General features: G+C 41.4%; 4 protein-coding genes across 16 annotated transcripts in view; 2 read left to right on the forward strand and 2 right to left on the reverse strand.

The window, feature by feature from the left end:
* Nucleotides 1-2,844, forward strand: part of ABAT (4-aminobutyrate aminotransferase) — a 70,547-nt gene extending 67,703 nt beyond the window's left edge. For all 3 annotated transcript variants that reach the window (XM_067306264.1, XM_013940223.2, XM_013940222.2), the window contains exon 16: nucleotides 600-2,844. In XM_067306264.1, the coding sequence (XP_067162365.1) occupies nucleotides 600-721 (122 nt within the window). In that variant the 3' untranslated portion in view covers nucleotides 722-2,844. The remainder of the gene's footprint in view (nucleotides 1-599) is intronic.
* Nucleotides 1-6,288, reverse strand: part of TMEM186 (transmembrane protein 186) — a 32,146-nt gene extending 25,858 nt beyond the window's left edge. For 5 of the 8 annotated variants that reach the window (XR_010885816.1, XR_010885813.1, XR_010885814.1 and 2 more), the window contains exons 1-2: nucleotides 6,209-6,253; nucleotides 4,562-5,317 (exon numbers count right to left, since the gene is read on the reverse strand). Coding sequence is in view for 1 of the 8 variants with exons in the window: in XM_067306265.1 (XP_067162366.1) it covers nucleotides 4,580-5,317; nucleotides 6,209-6,217 (747 nt within the window). In the remaining 7 variants the exon portion in view is untranslated. Of the gene's footprint in view, nucleotides 1-3,209; nucleotides 5,504-6,208 lie in introns of those variants that run through there. The other 3 variants (XR_010885818.1, XM_067306265.1, XR_010885819.1) reach the window with 3 other exon arrangements.
* A 26-nt stretch (nucleotides 6,289-6,314) lies between these two features.
* On the forward strand, nucleotides 6,315-15,442 carry PMM2 (phosphomannomutase 2). Of its 2 annotated transcripts, none has more exons than XM_067306266.1 (8): nucleotides 6,315-6,414; nucleotides 6,684-6,795; nucleotides 7,737-7,813; nucleotides 8,727-8,818; nucleotides 9,606-9,705; nucleotides 10,696-10,771; nucleotides 11,890-12,005; nucleotides 13,913-15,442. In XM_067306266.1, exons 1-8 carry the CDS (start codon nucleotides 6,346-6,348, stop codon nucleotides 14,015-14,017), a joined length of 747 nt encoding a protein of 248 aa, XP_067162367.1. In that variant the 5' UTR covers nucleotides 6,315-6,345; the 3' UTR covers nucleotides 14,018-15,442. The 2 variants fall into 2 exon arrangements, with proteins under 2 accessions (XP_067162367.1, XP_067162368.1); XM_067306267.1 differs by having other exon boundaries at nucleotides 7,767-7,813.
* Nucleotides 15,443-17,644: 2,202 nt separating this feature from the next.
* The window catches only part of CARHSP1 (calcium regulated heat stable protein 1), a 40,862-nt gene continuing 34,489 nt past the window's right edge, over nucleotides 17,645-24,017 (reverse strand). For all 3 annotated transcript variants that reach the window (XM_013940220.2, XM_067306110.1, XM_013940219.2), the window contains exon 4: nucleotides 17,645-18,806. In XM_013940220.2, coding sequence (XP_013795674.1) covers nucleotides 18,644-18,806 — 163 coding nt within the window. In that variant the 3' untranslated portion in view covers nucleotides 17,645-18,643. The remainder of the gene's footprint in view (nucleotides 18,807-24,017) is intronic.

The following is a 24,017-nucleotide window of genomic DNA, read 5'->3' on the forward strand; positions in this document are numbered from 1 at the left end:
ATGGTACACAAAGGTAAGGTAGCTTAGAGGCAAGGTAAGCTGACACAGCTCAACAGTATGGATTTTCATAGTAGAGAAACCTTTCAAAAAATTAACTGATTTCTGAATCAAGGGAATACTGTGCATTTTTAGGTACTGCAAGAAAAATTTGTCATCACTGAGATGTCTTAACTTTTTGCATTTAATAATGAAGAAGTATTCATTTAACGATAAAGTGTATTTAAAAAAAAAAAGGCAGAGAAACCTATTGTGTCTTGTTCTGGGATTGAGGTGCTCAACTTGTAGAGTATTGTAGCATTGAAGTCTTAGTTGCTGCTTGAGCTGTGTTCTGGATGGAGTCTTGCCTTTGACACTGGGACCAGTTCCACCATTTCAAGCATTTATAGAGCAGCTACAGGCCCCTGCAGGGTGCTTCTGAGTTGCTGTAAAGCTTGAGGGCCCTTTGCACCACTGATGATGTGCTGTATCTTTATATCATTAGCAGTGAGGTGGGAAACTTAAGTGGGCCCTCCACAGCGAGGTTAATTTCACTCAGAGAACAGTATGTTCTGAGTATCTGGCAAAAATGGAAATGACTAAAATAGCTGTTTTTGTCCTAGGTGTTGTGCTGGGAGGCTGCGGTGACAGATCAATTCGTTTTCGTCCAACACTGATCTTCAAGGATCATCATGCACACCTCTTTCTGAACATTTTCAGTGACATCTTAGCAAACTTCAAGTAAAAAGCAGCTCCCTCACATTGAACAGCTCAGATTATGAAATCAGTTTGCATTAATTCATGTCTCTTCACTTACAAGATAAGTGTAAAGTCATCAACTGAAGTTTGTGTTCTGTCTGTAATCCTGCCCAAGGCAAGCTGCTCCATGCAAACTCTGGACACAGGCAGAGCATTGGTAGTGGTCACCAGCAGCTGTCCTGCACCCTACCTTTGTAGAAGCTGTGGCCCTCCATCTTCAGGCCTGGGTCATATTAATTGCAGCGTCCTCCCTACATTCATGGCCCTGACTCTTTGATAGTCTAAATATGACCTAGTACGATCTGTTTTCACAGATAACCACAGTAGCTTTACTCATGTCCAGAAGCAGCAACAAGCCTTCAAGCGTGGCAGAAAAGTTAAGGCCACATGCCTGCCACACAGAAAGTGCCATTCTCTAATGGTAGCTGGGATAAAGTAGGTGTTTCAAGGAAAGCTCTGCTTTCCACCACTGCCAAGTACAGTATTTTACAGAATAATTGCCAGCTTTATTCCCCTGAACACAGAAGTCTGCCATACCCAGCTGGATCAGGATGCCATCAACTACTGTACCCAGCCTTCAGCCTACACATAATGCTTCAGAGACATTAATGCACTCAGCCACATGTGCAGTGTTGTAGGTGGAACTGAAGTATTTATACTTCTTTCTTCATCCTAGATTTTAAAACTTTTGACTTGTCTCTTACAATCAAACTTGTACAGAGAAAGTTATATGCAGAAGTACGTTATTTACTAAAGCTTAGAGTATCAGGTGAAGCACATACTTCCACCTCTGTCAGCAATCTAGAATGATCTGGGATTATTTTATTATTTTCTGCCCATAATACACCATAATAGCCATTCATTTAGATATTACAAGTTCTACATGAATACCTTAAGGTATTTTGTAAAACTACAGCAGAATTGAATTGCTTTATCTTAGCCATTTATTGACATCAGAGCCACTACGCTCAAGGCCTAGTGCTAAATGCACATCTAAAATGCAAAGTATTTCTGTTGCTTTAATAGTTTATTCTAAGGCAGGCATACTTCAGGGGTCTCCTAGAAAGCCACAGGATCAAAAATTGTCAACAATTCATTAATCTGTTTATTTTCAGATAATTGTTTTGGACACCTCTTTGATACTTACTCTTTGCTATTTGCTTAAGGCTTACTTGAACTGTCTGGTGCCTTTTTTTCTTTTTCTTAGCTAACAAGCATCTGAATTTTGATTATTAAGTTTAACTTTTTTATGTTATGCACCAACAAACAAGGACCACATCTGACTTTACAGTTGCCCTATCAGCATTTTAACCACAATTTTTAAGTATGTAATAAGACACAAGGCAGTTAAGGGATTTATAAATCTTTTAATAAAGCTACTAAAATGTGCAAGGTTTCTTATCTGCTTTAATAAGTGTTAATTGTGGTCTTCCCCTTATAGTTTTTGAGTACTGGTATAGGGCAACTCAAGAAATCTCACTTCTGCTAGCTTAAAAATAATGGGATTTCTGTAATACTCTCTACAGAACCCAGACTTCTGGTGCCCGCTGGTCAGAATCTGAGCAAGTTTTTGAACAAATACTGTGGAAATCTTGAGATTTCCACAAAGGATTGGTGAACAGGTGTTCAACACAACCGCATTGCCATCACTGTCCTAGTAAGCACATTATCATCAAGAGGAAAGTCAAACAATATATTTCACTGCATATTGGAAATTAGTTTGTCCAACATATCAGTGCAGTAGTTTTAGTAAATGTCTCTAGCAAGTCTTGTACTTTTACAGAAACAAGGTCCAGTAATTTGAAGTCTTACCACATCTTCACTTTTATTATGAATACTCTAGGTGTTTTTATAATTTTTACTGACACTCAGTAACTGTATAATTGTGTACAACATGTTGATGAAATCATGTTAGAGAATACATAAAGCACTGCAGCTGAAGCATAATAAAGTTAATATTGTTTACAGCGTACTGTGGACAGTGCCAAATAAATGTTTAAACAAATACTTAACTACACTTCATGGTGTAACTCGTAACTATGTACACAGATCCATAAAATGACATCTCATGTGTAATCAATATTCTTAAATAAAATATTTATAAATGAACTTCTCTACAGCCCTTTATTTTACACTTGGTGCATACTAAATATATTCTAACAAAGATGAGTATCCAGAACATGTAGTATACATACAGCCCACTTCAGTCAGCTGGTATCTTGCTGCCATCGTGTTTAAGTCAAGAGCAATTTCTCTTTTCCTTTTGATATTGCTGTATCACTCTATCAGTCAAAATTTAAAATAACTTGGAAGCCGTTATGAAAAGTTCAACACTAATAAATATGAAATCATGGTCAGGCTGCGCATTTTAATGGCAGTTTTACTTATCCACATCTACTGATGTGCCCCACCAAGAGACAGAGGTTTGAATAGGCCTGAGGGAGAAACAGGAAAAATGAACACTCCAAACTTCCTTGTTGCTGAGGGTTACGTTTATTTGCCATTGTTTCAAATGAATTAACAGCTAGAAGAGCAGTGTAAGTAGTAAACTTGCATCTGACAATTTAAAAAAAAATTTACATGTTAAAAGTGATCAGGCTCGATTCTTTCTTGGGGTTAAACCCTGCCTCTCATTTCTAGCCGGGTCTTGATTTTAGTGAAGGAAGACTCCTACTGCCACCACAGAATAAAGCCACTGTCCTTCATGGACACAGGTGCTGAGGTGATCAACTCTACAATTTGACAGAACACAAGCCACACCTATTATACTTTCAGCCCTAATACAACATAGCTCTTAGTTGTTCTACCTTTCATCTTTCTTTTTATCCAAATCCAGTAAGTAGAAGGGTATTTTGCAATATTTACTCCACTTTGTGCAACTCAAGAGTTACAGCATTGATTAAATGTACCATTCATGTCTATAGCCTAAAACAAACACAACATGAACACATGCAGTGAAGAGCAGATACTTCCCAGTTTTCAGAAAATGATGATTAGGATACAAACAAAAAACACTGATTGAGGGATCATACACTGTCCCTCTAACTGACAGGTTCAGGTGTATTTTTTTCCCTCCATTTCAGTAGGAAAGCAATTTCTGTTAGAGGCTTCTGGAATGCTGTCCCAGTCTTTAACTTGCCCTTACAACTAACTGTCAATTTATCTTGCAGCATGCACCCCCTGCATTGCCAAGTTAGTTCACCTCCCTGAAGAGCTTGCCAGGAGACCCCTTCACCCATCATGAGCGCTCACAAGAAGCTGGTCAAAGTATTGTTTCTTTAACACTGACTTTCTCTGCTAGAAAAACTGCTACAGCATTATATATCAGTCTTTCCAGTTATCCCATAATTTCATTAATGCATGACTGTATATCTCTGTGACATCTAGCACTACTTATTACATGCTTATACGAGAAAAATTTTAATTTCAAGAGACTTCCCCGTTAGCCCAAAGTTTCCTAAAAACGAACAATCGATTAAAAGTGAGGATGCTCTGACATGGTACTGCATTTCCCTTCAACAGTTTTTAACATTCAAAACACTCAGTCTAAGAAGCAAGCTGAAAGAGTCGGCATCAGTAATTGCACCTGCTACTGCACATTCCAAGCAAGGTGATTTAGACTTAGAGCTGCTGGTGACTGCACACTTAGTGTATCCAAAACAGAAGAGATCCTACTTAAACTAACTATAAGGGGATCATTCTTTACCACTTCTACTTTCACTTACAAGCAGACTTTGCATAGGAGAACAATGGAATTGTGTCAGTTTGGTTTAATCATTAAACTTCGCAGAAGAATAAGCACAATGACCATGTAAAAATCACTCACTTGAAATTAGCTGCTGCATCACACAAAGTCTCCAAATATTTGAATAAACTTCTCTCTGTCTACAATCTGACCAAACTTAAGCGTAAAATATAAGATATCTGTACTATTGTACCGTTTGAACTGGAGAAGTAACTCCTCTTTGCCATCTCCAACATCACCCAAAGTCATCACTGTCTCTACTGGGCACAGAATGTCTTTCCGTCTTCCCCAAAAGGTCAAGTGGGCCACTTTGACAGTACTGCCAGTTTCATTTAAGTAGATTAGTCCAATGATTCGTCTGAAAAAATAGCTCATACCATACAACATCCCACCAGCAAAGCAAGCAATGCCAGTTGCATACAACAGGATAGTCTGGGAAACCTGGTCGTGCAGATACAGGTAACAGACAGGAGGCAACGTGACTGTGGTGATGGCAGTCTGTAGCAGCTTCATTCTCGACAACACTCTACAGTACTTAATCCCTGGAAACCTGTAGACCAGCCTGAACTCTTCAGTTTTCTCATCCACAGCCTTAGGTTGGACCACATCAGCGGAGGCTGAACTGCACAAACACTCAGACCGCGCTTGCTGTGTCCTAAGGTAAGTATTAACACCGTTAACTCGCCAGTTCTGTGGCTGTAAACACACCCATGTACCAAAAAAGCAGGATGGGCAAATATCTTCTTTTTTCCACAAGCTTGTCCAGAACTCATTTTGTAGACATCTCCCCAAAGATGGTGTCATGCAGGCTTTACTCCTAATTATGCAGAGTCTAGCCTACAAGAAAATATTCCCACAGTATAATATTTAAGTCTTCCTCGACTGTTTTTATAAGCAAATAAATAGCTCAGAACCTGTTTCTGAGGCAGCTTGAAGACAGCCAACATAAGCCCCCCCAGCTCACTGTAACTGTATACTTAACATGAGTTTTATGTTGGGAAGCTGATATTCACACTTGTGTCTCTGCAGATGAAGACAGACAGAAAGCACTTTTCATACCAGAACTGATACCGAAATTAGCTTACTGAGCAAAGCCTTATGGCACCCCCGGCTCTCCACTTTTTCAGCAGACTCGAAGGAAAAGGACCGGTACTGCAGGTTCCCCTAAGCAAAGAGGGAAGAGACCCTGGGGCTGCTGGCCACCAGCGCAACGTTCAGCAAGCACTTAGAGGACGAGCTGAGGGAAACCGTGGGAAGCGGCAGCACCAGGAGGCGCTGGCCCGCGGCGCCGCGCAGAACGGCAGCGCGGTACACGGAGCCCGAGAGCGCTGCCGCGGGCCGCACTACGCGCTCGGGGGCGGCCACGGCCACGGCTGCAGGTCGCGGGCTCCTTCCCCTCGCACCGCCGGCCGCCCGCGCTGCCAGGCCGCGAGGGGCCCCGGCGCCTCCCCGCCCCGCTGCCCCCCCGGCCGTTAGCGGCAGCGCGCGGCGGGGCCGCCCCTCCCCCCGGCCGTTAGCGCAAACGGCCCCCGGACAAACCGCCGGCGCCTCAGGGGCGGCCCCGCTCAGCCCGCGCCCCCCCGGCGCAGGGCCCCGGGCCGGGGCCGGTCCTTCCCCGGCTGGGGACGCCTCGCCCCCAGCAGTGCAGTGCCGCGCCGCGCCGCGCCGCCCTCCCGTCCCGTCCCGTCTCGTCCCGCCACCCGGGGCTCAGGCCGCGGCTCCGCTTACCGCCGCCATGGCGCTGCGCTCCGCCGCCCCGCGCCGCCGCGCTGCACGCCGGGACGGGCCGGGAGGGCAGGGGAGGGGAGGGGCCGGGAGGGGAGGGGCCGGCGGCGCCGCGCCCTTCCCGCCGTGCCCCGGGCGCCATGGCGGCGCCGCGGACCGTCGCGCTCTGCCTCTTCGACGTGGACGGCACCCTCACGGCGCCGCGGCAGGCGAGTGCGGCGGCGGCGGCGGCGGCGGGAGCACCCGCCTCTCCCCTCCCCTCCCCTCCCCAGCGGCCGCGGGGGCTGGGCGCGGCGGGGCGGCTCCCCCCGGCTCCCCCCAGCCCGGGCGCGGGGGAGCTGCGGGAGGCGCCGGCCCCCTCGCGTCGCGGGCGGGCGGTGTCGTCGCGGTTGAAGCCCGCGCGTTTCGCCCCCGTCGCGGCGCCTCGCTGTAACCGCGCGGGGGCTGATCGACCTGCCTCTTCTCTCTTGGGAACCAGAAAATCACGGCGGAAATGGCGGAATTCCTGCAGAAGTTGCGCCAGAAGGTGAGAGTGGGCGTCGTGGGTGGCTCCGATTTCGAAAAGATCAAGGAGCAGCTGGGTGACGACGGTAAGGAGGGGCCGGACGCGCCGAGAGGTTTCACAGGCGCTTCCCTGTTCGCTCTGCTCCGCCCTTGCTTTGAACTGGCCTTGCCCTGGCTTTGCTGCGTCCCGCTCAGTTCCTGGAAGTTATTTATAGTCGTTTAGAAACTGCATCTGCATTTTACAGATCTTTAGGTGTCCCTTTAAAGGATTGTTACTAACGGTGCAATTCAGGCTTTGCAGTAGCGCCTTAGAAAGGCATTTGAACATTGGGCTCTTAAAACTGAATTATGTACGTAAATTATAACGCGAACACGTACCGGCTGCTCAGTTGTCTGGCTTATCCCCGAGGGAGCTGATTTTGTTAGCTCCCGTCTGGGAGGCATTCCTCCTTCTGCCTGAGAGACCTAACGGTAGTGTGACGGTCTGTACGTAAGTGAGGCCCCGATAGCCTCCGTGATGCACGAGCCAGAACTCGTCTGGCCTCACGGCAGTCTCCAGCAAGCCTCTTGCTGCACGCTGTAGCAAGATTCTCACAGCTCCCGGTCATCTAATGTGGTCGGTCATCTGACTTACTGTCGAAAAAACAACTCTAAAATGGTAGTATTTTATTTGCTCTCTAGCCAGGCTGTGCGCCAGGTTTTTGCAATATTTAAGGTATTCAGTAGTCCTTACATTTAAGTGCAAAAAAACACATTTGTGGGAGAGGAAGAGCCTCTAAACAAAGTACAAGCAACTTAACTGAAAGACCTCAATATGATTTGAGATGCATGCTAATCTCAGTGAGAGAAATGAGTGCAGAAATGAGTGGTTTTGATCTTGAGCTCAATGTGATGCTGCTAAATCTTTCATGCTTTATGATCTAATGTTTGCTGTATTTTAACCTATTTAATATATAAGAAGATTCTCCATAAAAATACAGTGTTTTAGGGAAAAATTATAAATCACTGCCTTTTTGTTTCGTTTTAGTGGTTGAAAAATTTGACTATGTTTTTCCAGAAAACGGTCTTGTAGCATACAAAGATGGGAAATTCTTGAGCAAGCAGGTATGTTTAAAATTTTCAGTAAAGTGAAATTTTCTAACCAAGATTTTGCTTTCTTGCCACAGTGCAGTCTTCTGTAATCACCTTCCTAATTAAGGCTGGCATTGCTGCTATTGTTATATGTTATTTCTGTAACAGATCATTCATTTGGCTCTCTGATTTGTGCAATGATGATCTTCACCTTAAGCTTTCTTCTCTGGGATGTTCTCAAAACCAAAAGCTGTTGGGAGCCTAGATTGTCTGGCCAAATGAGAACAGTGAAAATCCTGGAGCAACATTTCTGTCAACTTATCCATAGGCCTCTGCTCCCAGAGTTCCTATGGAAGATAGCATGTCATAGCTGATGCCCATTGGCCTGAGGGTTCAGCAAATTCGTTTTATCACTTGTAGCCGCTCTTTAGGATTAATTCAAGACTGTATGTTCTGATACACTGTGTAAGCTTAAGTAAATGCTCTAAGTGAATAAAAGTGTACAAGTGATTCTAGATACCCTCATCACCTTCATTGCGTCTACATAACTAATGGAGATTTAAAAAAAAAAATTAAAATGGACCCTGACTGGTGCAGTGGTTTCCAGTTTATTGAGGTAATGATCTCCATTTCTTCATGCTTGGCTACAGTAGACTTTAACTGTGACTTTTCATTTAGGTCTTCTGTCTCTGGCCCACACTGTTTACTTTTAAAGCAGGTGCCTGTATGCAACATGTTAAATGAGGGTTTGTTGTTACAGTTTAAAAAGTAAAAGAATGGGAGCCTTTAGTCAGTATCGCATGTGCCTCAGCTGAATTATTTCTTGAAGGCTTGTTTCTTCCTGGTATTAACCATATCTGAGTATCCAGTATCTGTGTTCTCTACATGACCTGTTTTTAGAATCTCAAATTCTGAACCTTCGGTTAAAAGGTCTTTCTTCTGTTAGAACATTCAGGGTCACTTGGGTGAGGACATACTTCAAGATGTAATCAACTACTGCCTGAGTTATATTGCAAAGATTAAACTGCCAAAGAAAAGGTATGTGCATCTCAATGTCACCATATTCTCTTGAGTTAGTGTTGAGCATCAATACATAAAGCAAACTGTTAGTTCAGCAGAAAATAAATAATTTGTGTTTTAGGAACACTATATTTGAAACAGAGACAGAGAACAATCCACGCATACAAAGACAAGCTCCCATCTGGAGCAGGTGAAAAAGGATTACAAGATGTGTTTTTATTCAAAGGTACTCCCAGAACTGTTTATTTTCTGTCTTTCTGGATTTTGATGGGCAAGACTTTCTATAGGATTTGAAATCCTGATCATTCTCACTTAAGAAGGAAGGAAATTAAACTTTTATAGGAAAAATATTCCCTTGGTATGTTTGGAATTCAGCAGTACAGTGGTTTCCAGAGAATAGAAGTTTGCAGTAAGATCTGTTCTATATGATACTTGAGGATGCAGCTGCTCAAGACATTAATTCATACTTCATGTGAGGCTAGCTAGAAGCTCTGAATTTTGTCCTTTCACCCAAGAGCTAAAAGACTGGCCTCTCAGGTATGAAAGTCAGATTGACAGGATGCTCCAGTTTACTTTTAAAACCAGAAGTCAGTAAGGCAATGTTGAGGCTGCTAGATTCACATAAAAGTCTGAAAGACTCCTCGGTGGTAGAGGTATTGATGTTTTTTCATGCATACAGTGAGAGGCTGAAGGAGACCTCTGATTCCCATTGTCTTTAGAATTAAATGAAACCTCATTGTGATACTCAGTATTTCAAGCTATTTTTCATCTATTTTCTGTCCTACTAATCAATTCTTTTTTTTAGGGGTACTTTTATTGAGTTCCGAAATGGGATGTTAAATGTGTCCCCCATTGGAAGAAGCTGCAGCCAGGAAGAACGCATTGAGTTCTATGAACTTGATAAGGTGAGTTATAACTCTTGAAAATATATGACTCTTCTGAGAGAGGCAGTTATGGTCAGGTTATGATTTTAAAAAAGCATTTGCACTTTGTCCAGTTTTTCATTTTAATTCTTTCCATGTGGTTGAACAAACTTCTAGGTCAGGCTTCAGGAAATGTATACAATAGCTAGCTTTTTGAAGCAATAGTACGGTGATTTGCAGGAAGGGTAGCTTTGCTTTATTTGTTTCTTCAGTACTCTATGCAGAGTACTGAATGTCCACTTCTACACAAATGTTCCTGCAAAGCCCTGTCAGAGAGGAAACCCTCCTGATCTGGAGTGCCCTTTGCTATACCAGCTTTTGTATTTGTTCGCACCAATAAAACTATTCCTTTTCTTGTCAAATCTTTTAAGCCTTTTAAAGCAAAATTTAAAAGCCTTGACTAAACTATTCATCTTTTATCCCCCTTGCACATAGCTAACTATGCAAGGCTGAAATGAATCTGAGCCACGCTACCTGCGTTCTGGTCCCTCCTACACCATAATAAGTTTTCTTGACCTGATACAAAAACTGAACTCTAACTCCTCAAAAGTGATCTTTGACTGTGACTCAGTTAATGGATGCCTAAACACATCTAAGCCCAAGGCATTCTGAAAATACCATTTTTGGAGTATATGGCACTTTTAAGACTCCTCCTGTGCCTCAGTTTCCCCCGCTGTAAAACTGAATTTTAACAGGAGATAGGCATACTTCATTAGTATTTTAAGATTTTCAGATAGAAATGTGAATATCACAGTATGTATGTCAAGTTTTGCTCTCACTTTTTACAAGTTGTTAACAGATTAATGTAGAAATATTCTCAACATACTTTAAGTATTAATAGATTATAGCTATATCACACTTTCCTGGTACTTGGACCTTTGCAAATTTTTTGGATGTTTTCTTTTTTTTTCCCCCTCAAATCATTGAAATAACACAGCTCATAACTGATGCATTCTTTTTTTTTCTTAACAGAAGGAACATATAAGAGAGAAATTTGTAGCTGATTTACAAAGAGAATTTGCAGGAAAAGGCCTCACGTTTTCTATAGGTAACATATTTAAAAGATTTTCATTTAAAACAAGTCATTTCATTTAAATTACATTTAAAACAAATCATATCCTCTCATAGATATGACATAACCTCTCATTTGTATGACAGTTCTCACTATGGGGGTGGTTGCAAGCATTGCCTGCAAGATTAAGCTTTTTTTCCTTTTAGGCTTTCAGTTAGTACATTTTAATTGAAATCCACCAACAAAGAGAACTTCATTGCTTGTCATTAGTTGATTGTCTTTTAAATGTCAGTTATGTGACTGATTCTGCTCATTTTCAAAACATACTGATTAGTCAGAATTGTTTCTGCTAATCAATTCTGATCAGAAATACTTACTACATCAGTACAGTTCCAGTAGCCCTTAGTTCTTCAGTTCTGTAGCTGCATTGTGTGGGAGGAAGGAGAGGAAAGAAAATCTAAAAGCAAATGCAAGTTTAAAGAAAAACTGACATTTTTTCACAGTCTTTGATATTTAAAAAAATCTTTTAGGAAACAGATTTAATGTCAAGTCAGGGTTGGTAATAATGAAGTTGAAATTGTTGTTTGTTAGGCTTTGTTTAAAAGGCTGGTTTTCTCCTTTTCCTATTTTGAAAGCCTTAAAAAGTCTTTATACTAAAGACAAAAAAAAATCAATATGAAATAACCTCAACTATAGTAAAAAAGAACCAGTGGTAAAGGTAGTTCTTGTCTGATCCAGACAGAACATGTAGATTCATTTCTCAGTATTTAGAAGGTGAGAACACTATGATACAGCACTGGCTGCATTCGGTCATGTAGTTTCTTCTCAAAAATCAAAAGTTTAAGTACAATATAATTTTTTAAAGAAGATTCAGTTGGTTTGAGAGTTTTGATAGATTTGCAGGCAATACTGTTTGGGTTCCCAAACTGAACATGCTAAAATTCCTTTTACATTTATTTAATGGGTTAATAAATAATCTGTAAATCACAACTGTAGTAACTGATGCCCTATAAAATACTTTCTGTAATTCTAAGACTTAACTGCAGTTTCTCATAACATTTTTGTGACTTCAGCAAAGCTCTTCCTCACTTGTTCTCTTCTTCACAAATGTGTTCTTATAATAAAACAATTTGCTTGGTTCATATTTATCTTAGGAGGCCAGATAAGCTTTGATGTGTTTCCAGATGGCTGGGATAAGAGGTACTGCTTAGGAATTGTTGCCAAAGATGAATACAAGACTATTTATTTCTTTGGAGATAAGACTATGCCAGTGAGTATATTGTTTTGTATATACATTTCAGAGCTTCCATTTTAAACCACAAGCCACATAGGTTCTAATCAGGTGCCTTACGAATTAAAGGCAGAGCGTAAGTGTGGCTCTCTTTCACTGGCTGTGCAGTATTGCTCAACGTAATGCTGAGGGATTGCCATAAGCATAGATTTCTGTTCTCTTCTCTGAAGTGAACACAATGTTCTTCACAGGGTTAATACTGGAATATATTTTAAAATTCTGTAATTATGTTAAAAACCTAGGTGGCTTGACTTTATAAAACTGATTATCCTGTGTGGTAGGTTGATGGTAGTTTGGTAGAAGATAGATGTTTCTTGTTGGCTGGTAATTAAACATATTCATTTTTCCATTTAATTTGATACCATTTCTTTGCTAACCACTGCACCTGTCTCTACATTCAGGAACTGAAACTATCCCTGTCCCTAGTCAGTGGAGAGAACTAGACACCTCAGAAGGCTTCTGCAGGGTGATTCAGAGGCTTTCGAACACTGAGCAGAGAACTGACTAGAGCTAGCCAAAGGGAACAGCAGGCACAAGGCCTTGGTTGGAATTCAGGCTGTTTGAACACAGCCAAGGGACTGCAGCAGTCGCTTTGAGAACAGGCTAAGTTTTATAAGAAAAAGAAACACTTAAATTTTTTTTTTTTTCCCCTTGACACTGGCTGCAAAAGCAATTACTTGGCCCTGTGGCAATGAGTTTATGGACAGCTGGTTTTAAACCCTGTCATTGGCAGTGCAGCATTTTCAGTGTTTTGAGGTAGCAAGAGTTGCTGTTGACTCACTGGAAAGTAGGGTGGCAAGTGACACAAAAAGTAGGTACCCTGTTCCCTGTAGTGCATGAACTTCTTTCAGGGATCTCTGCTCTTGCAGGTGGCTCCTTTGCTCACTGAGCCAGCTGTGAAAGAACCTTTCGTCACTCTCCTGTGATGAGTAACCAATTACAAATGTCAGGTCAAACTCAGAGCTAGCAAGGACAAAACAGGAACAACAATGTTAACACTGGTTTAGCTGAAAAGAAAGGAAACAAACTGGAAGGAAGAGGATAATGCAAATGAGTTACAAATATCATGTGCTGGTATCATTTTCTGCAACAAGTTTTACACCTTAATATTAACAAGTAAACAATTAAAAATCAATACTGCGTTGCTATATGAAAGTAGTAACATAGCTAAACTTCTACTGCAAACTCTTTGCTTTTACTACCAATTCTAGCATCCAGGTCAGGAAGTTACCTTATGGTAGTGTTTGTGGTGTTCTGCAGAAGTTTCAGCACAGGTGTGTTACAAACACATTATGCAAAATCTCAGAACTATATTAACTTGGCGGTTTGCAGTTTTTAGCTTTCTGGAAGACAGCATCTCAGATGTGACGATACATTATCTCCTGTGGTTTGCAAGAGTTACTGTCTCTCTCAGTAACTAACCTGAAGTTCTGAAACTTTTAGAATAAGACTTGCTCCAGCCCTGCAAATTCTGTTTAGTTACGCTAGCTACTCTACTGCTTGCTAAAAGGAACATAGGATGCTGCTGCTTGCGTATCCTATTATAAAGACAGGAAAGACTCTTTCATCAATATCCTCTGACTAGTAACCAGTTCCAACTGTAATATCCAAACGTTAGCCAGCAAGATAACAGTATTGTTAGCTGGCAGCAATGACCTAAGTACTGTACTAACAAGCACTAGCTAAATTGAACCTATGTTTCAGTTTGACTAAGGAGGCTGCTTTAAAGGTGTCCTCATGGTAGTTCATTAGCAACCCTTTAAGTCTGAGGTCAATTCAGATTCTTTTTAGAATTTCCTTTGTGCCTTTGCCCCCTCTCCCAACCGACTGTATGCTGAGCTAAATAACATTAAATCCTTTTCTGCTTTTTTCTCTTCTGTTTACAGGGAGGGAATGACTATGAAATTTTCACAGACTCCAGAACAGAAGGCCACAGTGTCACATCACCACAAGATACAAGAAGAATCTGTGAAGAGCTGTTTTTTAAATGAAAGACTTTTTTTCTTTTAGACGTCACACTTACAAAACAGTTAAAAGTAACTCAAAACATCTTGCTTCATTCTGTATTATCTTTCATAATTGGTCATAAATAGCAAGTACTTTGTGGATCAGTCATTACTAAAGGGAAGTGTTTTAAGTGAGTAGAACCTTCCTGACCCGTAGAGGACAGCAGAGCTTGTTTGGGACCATCCTTTCAGAGTTTCCATTGGCACAAGTACTTTGTTTTCTTTTGGGCAGGTTGTTATTTGAGTCACCAGTCCAAAAGACTTTATTGTGTCTCATCTGTTTTCCTGTGAAGTGTTACTTTGGGAACAGTAATCCACATTTCTCAGAAAACTAGATGTTTCTGGTTAATTAACCCCTTCCTCCTCTACTGTCAGCACAAGTTCCTTGAGTGTAGACTAACTACTAGCTTGGGCTAAAACTGAGGATATATTGTGCTTAAGAGTAACACAGTTTGACTGCTTGCGTTTGTGTTTAAATGTACAGAAGCCCAGGAAATGAAAAAGTGATTGATTGATACCTTTAATAATGCATAGTCTAAGATACACTTGACAGCATAAATGCTTTACAAATCTGTATATGACAAGATGGAGAACTGTGGCTTTCAATTCTGATGTCCTTGTTTTTTTCTTTTTTTTGAAAAGTAACTAGTAAACTTCCTTAGCTAACTAATTGCTTGGGTGGGGGGGAGGATTCTGTCTGTATGTGATTTATGGCTGTCTTACAATAGCCTGCAAAGTTTTATGCCTAGTTTTGATTTTGAAGCTGCTATTTAAAGATGATGAAAGTTTTAGAGTATTTTTTTTTAATACTACTTTGTGCTAAAAAACATGAATTATCTGTCATCTGGGATTTTCTTCTTGAGAAGTAGAAGAGAGAGATTTTCTTTCCTTCTGGGGGTAGGAAAGCAGAACTGAGCCTCGCGCATGTTGCAGTGCATGGTCAGGTGGTGTGTTGAGTCCACCGCCAGTGGAAAGGCTAGACCAACCGGTGCTAGAGTTACCTCTCAAAATAACTGTGGTGCCAATGCACAGTACAATTAACGGTACCTTTACTGTTTGCAGACTCTTTTTAATCAACAATAAAAAGCTATCATTAAGCAAACTTAAGCATAGTAGCAAAATATATTTTTGTCACTAATTTCATTTCTGATTTTCCTGGTAAGACTTTAAGGGTAGGTAAAATTTTAGTGCTAAGATAAACAAAAAAAAAAATACATTTCAATTAAGATACAAGTTAAAGCATGACATTCACTGTAACTGTTAATATTACTTTTCTTATCTGACACTAGGAAAGTATCTTGTGTGTGAACAACTTACTTTAGAAAAGGAAAATAAAAATCTCATTTTATTATGAAAAATTTACTGTTTCAAACAACTTGTCATTTTGGCAAATAAAATATGCAAACCAGATCTGGTTGTTCTGTGTTGCCCATCTGTACACTGAAATGATTGACTTGAATCTTTCCAATACTTGCATAATACTTACTTATACAGTTAAAGTCTGGTTTATTTGTTTTTTTTTTATACACAAAACAAAATCCCCAAAGGGCTCCCAAAAAAGGAGAGGAATGCTCTGATGTCCTTGTGTATCTAGCCTTCTAACACTTCTCATGTGCCTATTTCCAGAGGGTGATTTGGCCTCAGCAGTGCGTATCCTTGCTGAATTGAAAGTACAGGCAATGAAGGCAAACTTTGGACCAGGAAAGATCTTTAAAGATGGCCATATTTTAGTAGCTCGGCATGTGTGTGCGTGTGTATGTGCACATGCATATGTGATGCATCTCATTATTCAGTTACTTGCTGTACGGGTGTTTCCTGTATTTGCAGGAACTTACCTATGCAAAGCATCCAGATTTGTTCTCAGATACAACAGTGTATGTGCAAATGCTCACGCCTGCGTGCATTGAAATCTTAAAATTTAGCCTGCTATTCATTCTTGAATAGCCATTGCTAATAGCTACGGTTTATCTTCTGCCTCTCGTGCAAGTTGCTGACAGGTGAGAAGCAAACAACCTGCCTCTTAAAAAAATAAAAATTAAATAAATAAATAAATCAATGCACAGTTCCTTGTTTCCATCTTACTGCTCCCTCCCAAAACCAAGTGCTGCTGCAAAATAAACTCATTTGTGCTAAAAATCATAGAAGACACTGCATTATGCTCTTCAGCTTGGTTCAGCTTTTTTCTTTTTTTTGGTGACTGTCAATGCTTCCAATCTATTTTCGCTAGTGTGATTTAAAAAAAAACACAGCAGGCACAATCCTTCCTGCCTTCAGCAGTCCCCACCGGGGTCCCCCCCCCGGCAGCCTGGCTGAAGCTTTGCTGCCGCACTGTTAAGCACTGCCTGGTCTGTCCTGTGAGCCCCCTCCAAGCGATTGTTCTGGCCTTCCTGCCCCAGGTTTTAGTTAAAACAACCAGGCTATCCTCCCTGGTCCCCCCTACTATAATATGTTTATATAAATAATATCTAATACATAATAATATCCAATGGAAATAAATGTATTTACATATATAGTAATAGTATATAGTATATATACTATATTACTATATATAAATATCTAAATATAAATAATACAAATTATATACTTCATATATATAAAATATATAAATAATAAATATATACTATAAATCTATTTACATTATTTATATTATTTAGGTATATTATATATTATTATTACTATATATTCTACTATATTACTATAATAGTATATATTCTACATTAATATATTAAGCAGCTAGAAAACTCGTAAAATTACCCCCTAATTGTTCTGGTAATGTCAATCAGTTGAAATTGCAAAGCTTTTTTTATACTTCTGGATATCATACAGGTGTGCATGTGCAGGTACCTACTGCCTCCTCCACCTTTAATGCTAATCATCTTCAATGCAGAGTTTGTGGAGAGCAGACTGAAGACACATATCTTAGAGCATTATAATGTTAGCATTTATTGTAAAGGAAGCAGTGTGTGATTCTCCACAAGCTAGGTAGTGTTAAACCCACCACTAGAAAGTCTTATGGTGTAAAAAAATAAAAAAAATCCCCAAATCCTATAATATAATACCGACACACCTTAAGGTAAAATAAACTATGACAGTAATTACTAACCTTCATACATATGTGCTCTCTGCAAGCCAGACCTTCTTGGAACAGATGATAGTCTTCTGCTGTGAAAGAGTCTTAAGATATTTCATGACATTGCAAGGGCTGACTGTTAATATTGCAAACAGGCAGCTGAAATTATACTGTTCCATGCAACTAACAGAAGAGTTTCATGCCAAGTTTTTTAAAATTTTTTTATTTGCAAAGTCAATAAAAATCCACTGTTAGGAACATAATAGAGAAAAATGCTTCATTTGGAAAAATGTATGGAAGCCAAGTAGGGACAGCACTAATATAGCTGCACTAGTTTGACTACATGGAATCTTGCAGGCGGAGAAGAGAGCCACGGCAAGGGTGAGCATATCACATCCTACCAAACAAGCTTTTCAGGGAAACACAGCTGCAGAATCTACTTCAACAGGACAGCTGAACCTACTAAATAACTCGCACAGCTTTTACATATGGTGATTTGAACAGCATATAACTTGCTTTTCAGAAATACACTTTTTTTGCCCCCCCCCCCCCCTTTTCCAAGTGAAAATATAGTGGCAGACATGCATCAGCTATATGCAATCAATGGTAATCTTCAGATTTGTTAAGTTCCAACACAGTCAGAGGCTATTAAGTATTCACCACTCTACTGCTTTCTACTGCTTAGCTCGAAGCAAACAAACAAGGTTTTTTTTTTAATCATTATTTTTAAGTACTGGCCTATAAAATCTGTTGCTAATCAACCATCAAGGCACCAAAGTAAATTCACAAACAATCCAGGTTTAAAAAAAAAAACCACAATATTCCACACATATGCAGACATGTAATTTGAAAACATTGCACCTGAAAGGCAACCAGTTGTTGCTGTCAGAACTGTCAGAGCATAACGCCTAGATAGAGATTTTCTGTCGTGCGGCAGTTACTCGGATTGTGAACGTCCTTCCATGAAGGAAACAAATTGCAGCAATGAATCTCTCTCTCTCTCAAGCCAACGTATTCAGGCACTGTTATCAGCAATAAGGCTGCACGTTCTAGCGCTCCCAGAAATGCCGCTCGAGGGAACGCAGCACTCAAACGCTCATGCACCTACAGCGCCTCGGGGCCATGTCTCTCACTACTGCCGTTGCTCTAGAAAAGCTTTCATTCAGATCTCTCCCTAATTCGCTTGGGCATTTACTGGAATCGTTTCACAAGATTAAAAAAAACAAAAGAGAACAAAAACACCCCAACCTTCCCTCCTGTCCCCCCAAAAAGCACACAAACTAGGTCACTTTAAAATACAGTTTTGTAAACACGTTTATATATATATAGATTTTTTTCATTAACATTTGAACTGTTTTCTTTTTTAAGTAGCAAGCCAGCCGTAAAAACAGCAATTCTGGCCTACTTCTGCCTCATTGACAATCTAGCATTTCTTCCTACACGATATGTAGAATATTCATAGGTCAGGTTCACTGAGAGTCAGCTGTCGAGCAGTTCCCCACACGCGTAGTGTCCGCAGTGGCAGCTCCATACCGAATACCTTAGGAACTGATGACGTGCCCCGACCAGGTCTCGTGTTTGGTTCCAGGAGCTAGATGGGTAATGACCACTTCGACAGCCTGAAGCTTCTCATTCTTAGGGGGAATGGTGCACATCTTGTAGGTGACTTCATCGCCTGCCACGGGAACATACTCGCCTTCAATGCTGTGGAGGGGGAGCTTTAGTTACTCATAAGTCACATGAACACTCTTACTATTTCACAACTTATTCTGCATTTTTATCATAATGAATATCATACGTGCTCAAGACACTTCAGTTTTTATTAGAGCAGATCAGCTGCCCAAAGCTGAGGTTGCTTTTGGCTATCTCGCAGCAAATCATATGCCCTCACTATAAACAGCACCACCATACAACCCTCCCCCTGCCCAAGCTCTTATATACCTTAAAAAATTAATGAGCTTAACCTGATCTCCGGCGACACTTTGAAGCATACAAAGCCTTCTGGCACAGCAGTATTACATTCCTACAACCTTTTACTCCCTGGCAGCACTAGAGGGCAGAGTTTATGCTGTTTGGCAGCTTGGTACCTAGGGATGGGACAGGGCAAGCAGGCGTGCGCAGGGGAAGCTAAAAGAGACCAGAAATTGTAACTGTCCCATGGGAAATTCAGAAGAAAAGTTATTGTTTACTAACTGATTGTATCAACGTTATATTGAAAATCCTACCGTATCTAAATACAGATCTAAGATCTGCTATGAGGAGTTAAAAGCATTCCCACAGCCTGTGGCTTGAAACATGCTCTTCAGACCCTGTTTCCCTGAGCTGGACTCCTGCGCCAGGGCTGCCGGGGCTGCAGGGCTCAGAGATCCAGCAGAGCCCGTCCTAAGCCAAACTCCTCAGAGCGGTGCCTGGGAAGTGGAAATATAAATTGAAGGTAGAAAAGATATGTACAGAAAAGCCAAGATAAAGCCTCCTTCATCAGATCTGTCAGCCTTTTCCTCGCCCCACCCAGGCTGCCCTGACTGACCTTTATTTACCTCCAAGGCCTCCAGGCCAACCTGTCAACCCCGTCCTGCATCGCACTGGGCTTGCTGCATTCAACCTCCCCATCTCTAGACTCCTGCTGTGGCTGCCCTCTTCCATTATTGCCTTTTTTTATAGCCCTTCCCCCATTTCTAACAGGTCTACGATTCCTTCAGATGTGAAGGGGTTGCACACCCAATAGCTACCGTCCCTCTAGAGGCAGAGACTCATTTACCTTTCTCACTGCCAAAGGACTTTGCCACCATGCTCTGCAGCTCAAGCTCTGACTTGGAAACAGCATTTCAAGCAAGTATGAGAAGATGCTAGTTGTACAGCCACAGAGCCTGACAAGTGGGCATGGAGCCCCAACAGGAGACACAGGAGAGGGTCAAACCACAAGTGAAAGTGGGAATACCACACGGAAAAATGACATCCCTTCTCCCACTTCAATCTCCTGAATGCCAAACACACCAATGAATTTGATCCTGGTAAAGCAACGCCCTCATTGCCACATGGGCCTTCTATTCTTTCTCAAGTATTGATCACTGCAAACCACTAAGAGAGTAATAAAAGCCAGGGGCTGCTCTCCAGCAGAAGACAGATGGGTGGGCCTTCCTCCCGGCTGGCCTCTGAGCCCTGGCAGGGCACTGGAGGGAGTTTCAGCCACAGACAAGTCAAGGGTTTTGCTAGGCCAAAGCCTGAGCACACATCTCATGCTGCTGCGTGATACAGCTCTGTTAGCAAAGCCGACATGCAGGCGAAGTTAAGAGACAGTCCTGAGGGGAAGCACTCGTTCGTTGTTCATGACACTTGCATTAGCTGGTACCTGAAAACCTAGCGTTGAAGTCAGCAGACCTGGAGACTTGTAAGAACCATGGGAATATTCTGAGAACTGACAGCCAACACAATGCAGCCAAGCCTCCACAGCCATCCTTGGTCTCTGTGATATAAACCCGCTACGAATCAGCCCTCCGCAAAGAGAGGAATCAGGTACCACCCACTTGGAGACCACCACAAAAAATAAGCACTAGAGATAAAAGTGTAAATGAGCACTTCTTCATTCTGCTGACCAGATGCCATCATGGATGTCAGCTACGATTGTGCGCAATGCTGCTGCAGTGCACTGAACTGTGACGACTTCATTCAGCTGAACGAGCCATCAGTCCCAAAAACCAAGATTGTTGCTATTTGCGCTAAAAACACATTGCCATTAGCAGTGACTTGCAACACAACCTTTGCATGACTGCGGTAACACCTAACAATCCTAACGCCTTTCAGTGGAAGGTACTAATTCACAGACATTTGATATATACACAGGAGCACAGGACTAGCAAAACACAGTGACCAGAAACACTATTTCACAAGTCAGATCTAGTGAAAAGTCTATGTTGACTCAAGTACAGCTGAGCAGCCGGAACAAAATGTAATGAAACATTTTTCTTCATATGGCTTTGAGCGCTCAGACCAGCTGCAGACAATGTTTTAGAGAACAGCGGCAGATCAGTTACGCAGAGCTGGAACTAAAGCAGTGTCTGTTCCTGAAATTATGGCTGCCCACTCTACAGCCCAAAGTATTGCCTTTTGATTCCTACGCAGAGGATGAACACACACAGTGCGCAGTGAACTCAAAGTCACTGCTTCACAGGCATCAAACAAAACGGATGCCCTACTCAGGAAGCTGTCGTACGTCGGGCTGAAAGGTCTTTTTCATGAACAGGAATCTTATGCATTCTGTAAAAGGTTCTGTAAAACAGGATGAGATGCATTTAGTGATGTGAACATTTGAAATCTGCAGAAGACATCAGTAAGTAACATTAATGTAGAAGGAAAGTGGCTTCTCACTGTCTCTTGAAGTACAAAAGCCATGCCAATAAACAAAGGTAGTGTTTTAAGTTCCTGAAAAAACAAAAAAAAATGAGGTACCACTTGAATCTTCATATTCAAGCATGGAACAAGTATGGTTTGAGTGCTAAAAATGATGGGGTTTTTTGTTGTGGTGATGTTTATTTAAAATTGAAATATAAATATATATCAGGATGAGTCCAGTAAGAAAGGGCTCGTAAGTGTACTAGTAACCAAAATGGTCCTGCTTTTCCAAGGAATCAGGAAGTGAACTGGTATACACCCAGAAATGGTATGCCTAATGTACGATAGGCTGTGTGTCAGGGCAAGGAGAAGCAAAGGAGCCAACACAGACTGAAGGACATGTTCTCAGTTATCACTGTCTAGCCACTGCATCCCCGGGCAATCATCAGACCACTGGTTGTGGTATCATCTACAGTCCCTGGTCTGCACAGAAAATAAAAAACTGCATTAACTCATTAAAAAGTCATTTGCTGACCCAAACCTCTTAAGTTTGAATTACCAGGTTAATTACTCCTGTTCCTTCTGCCAAAAAGGTCAAATTAGCCCTAAAATCTGCACAACACAAAAGGTGTATTTTTCTCCACCAGAAAGCACTTATTTCAGGACTGAGCATTATGCTGATGGGATTGTATCCCTTCTTGTTTTCTCACCTTATACAAACTGACACTGCAAGAGACTGAAGCTTGTGATAAAGCTTCGTTCATCCCCAGCAAGGCTTCTTCTCTTATCCCCTAGTTTGTCTTACTTCTTTCCTGCTTGTTGACATGAACTTAACTGAGCAAAACCAGGACTATTCTTTAAACAGCTGTGAGAAAAGGTTCTGGACACACAAATATCTCTAATTTCATACCCTGTGGTCAGCATTCAGACTTGTCTCCCACAGACCCAATATTCTTTTCTTTCGTGCAGCTTTCTGACTACCACTCTTGGTGCCTACCAAATATGAGATTATTAACTCATTGCCTTCAGTGTTTATGAAGAACAAGCGGACAAAGGTCTTAGTTTGCAGCCTGATTAAACTTGCTTGTGAACAATGTTCTTATCACAGTGTTTGCCCACCAAACAGCAGCTGCTTCTGTTGGTTCTGGAAACAGCGACACTGGATAGATACACATTTGTTCCAGCACTGCTATCAGTAAATGATGTTTAGAAGCAGGAACACCCAGCTTGCACAGTATTTTTGGTGGTGCCAAGACAGAAGAATATAATGACACTTGGAAGGTGCTGAAGCTGCTGCTGAGGAGGGGTAAGATACGGCACTGGGTGATGGAGCCCTGCACAAGCTGTAGGAAGATCCTCCAGGAGAAAGAAACTGCCTTAAGCACTAGGAGGCAAATGACCTGTAAGAGATCAGAGAAGGTAAGCAGGGATCTCAGAAGGGGTTCACTCTGCAACAGTCACATTATATACAGTACAGGTTACCTGCATCATTTGGTAGAGGAAGTTAAACATGGAAATCTTTTCTGACATTATATACTAATTAAATATTTTTAGATCATTAAGATCACAGATAATTATATCATTTAGATCATCTAAGTATACATTAAATGTTGATCTAAAAATGAAGGTGGAGATTTTCACTGCTGTTTAAGAGATTAGTATGCATAATCCCATTCAATGTAATGGATATCTATGCATCTAAGAACTTCAAGACATTTCAACAAATTAAACTAAAAATAGGAAATGTTTTCCTGATGTCAGTGTCACAGCGAGACACAATAGAACTTGCTTTAGATTATGCAGCAGCTCCCATTTCCCAGCTCAGTGCCAATTCGGTACAGTGGAGCATTTTATCCTGCACTATTTTTAGGGAACTGGGAGGTTATTAGGAAATTACCTAAATAAGGAATGTTCTAGTTCTTTCTTCTCACAGCTGCTATTCATATTCCAAAGCTCTAGTTAAGCCTCTTGGGACAAAGATCAAGTCAAATGGAAACATTTTAGAAGGAGAGTTTTTCGTGAATTCAGAGCCTATCTGGTCAACAAGCCCACAACGGATTGCGCTGCGCAGCTGCTTCTCCGGGTTCAATGAGCTATATTATCTTGTGGACTTCCAAACACTCATTTAACACTTCAACATGCCTCCCAAGACACTTGCCTTTTTTTTTTTCTTTCTTTTTTTTTTAAACAGCAGGGCATGACAGAGGAATGAACTATTCTGAGTTACTAATTCTAAATGTCACATGCAGTCTGAGAGGTAAGGAGACATTTTCGGTTTCATAATCAGCCAAACCTTACAGAGACAGCTGGCAGGCAAACCAAGAGCACCGCTGCCTCTCACTCACCAGCGTTGGGGCTACTCACATTAATAGCTGGGAAAGACAAGTGCAAAAGAGGTCCAAACACTGAGGAAACTCCAGCTATAAATATCCGAGGTCTCTGCTACATGATTGCCCTGGTCTCTGAGGGCTCTGGCCTGTTCCAAGAGACCTTCACTGCGTGCCACCTCATCTAGGACGGAAGCTGCACCTCCCTCCCAGTGCCACAGATACATCTCCCTCTTGTGCAGCCCTCCAGTGAGATCTC

The sequence above is a fragment of the Apteryx mantelli genome, chromosome 16 (genome assembly GCF_036417845.1).
Source record: "Apteryx mantelli isolate bAptMan1 chromosome 16, bAptMan1.hap1, whole genome shotgun sequence".
Classification (NCBI taxonomy): Eukaryota; Metazoa; Chordata; class Aves; order Apterygiformes; family Apterygidae; genus Apteryx; species Apteryx mantelli.

Coding starts and splice junctions, on each gene's coding strand:
- PMM2 (XM_067306266.1), top strand. CDS start 6,346: ATGGCGGCGCCGCGGACCGTCGCGCTCTGCCTCTTCGACGTGGACGGC. Junction 6,415..6,683: donor CCCTCACGGCGCCGCGGCAG/GCGAGTGCGGCG, acceptor CTTGGGAACCAG/AAAATCACGGCGGAAATGGC. Junction 6,796..7,736: donor GGAGCAGCTGGGTGACGACG/GTAAGGAGGGGC, acceptor GTTTCGTTTTAG/TGGTTGAAAAATTTGACTAT.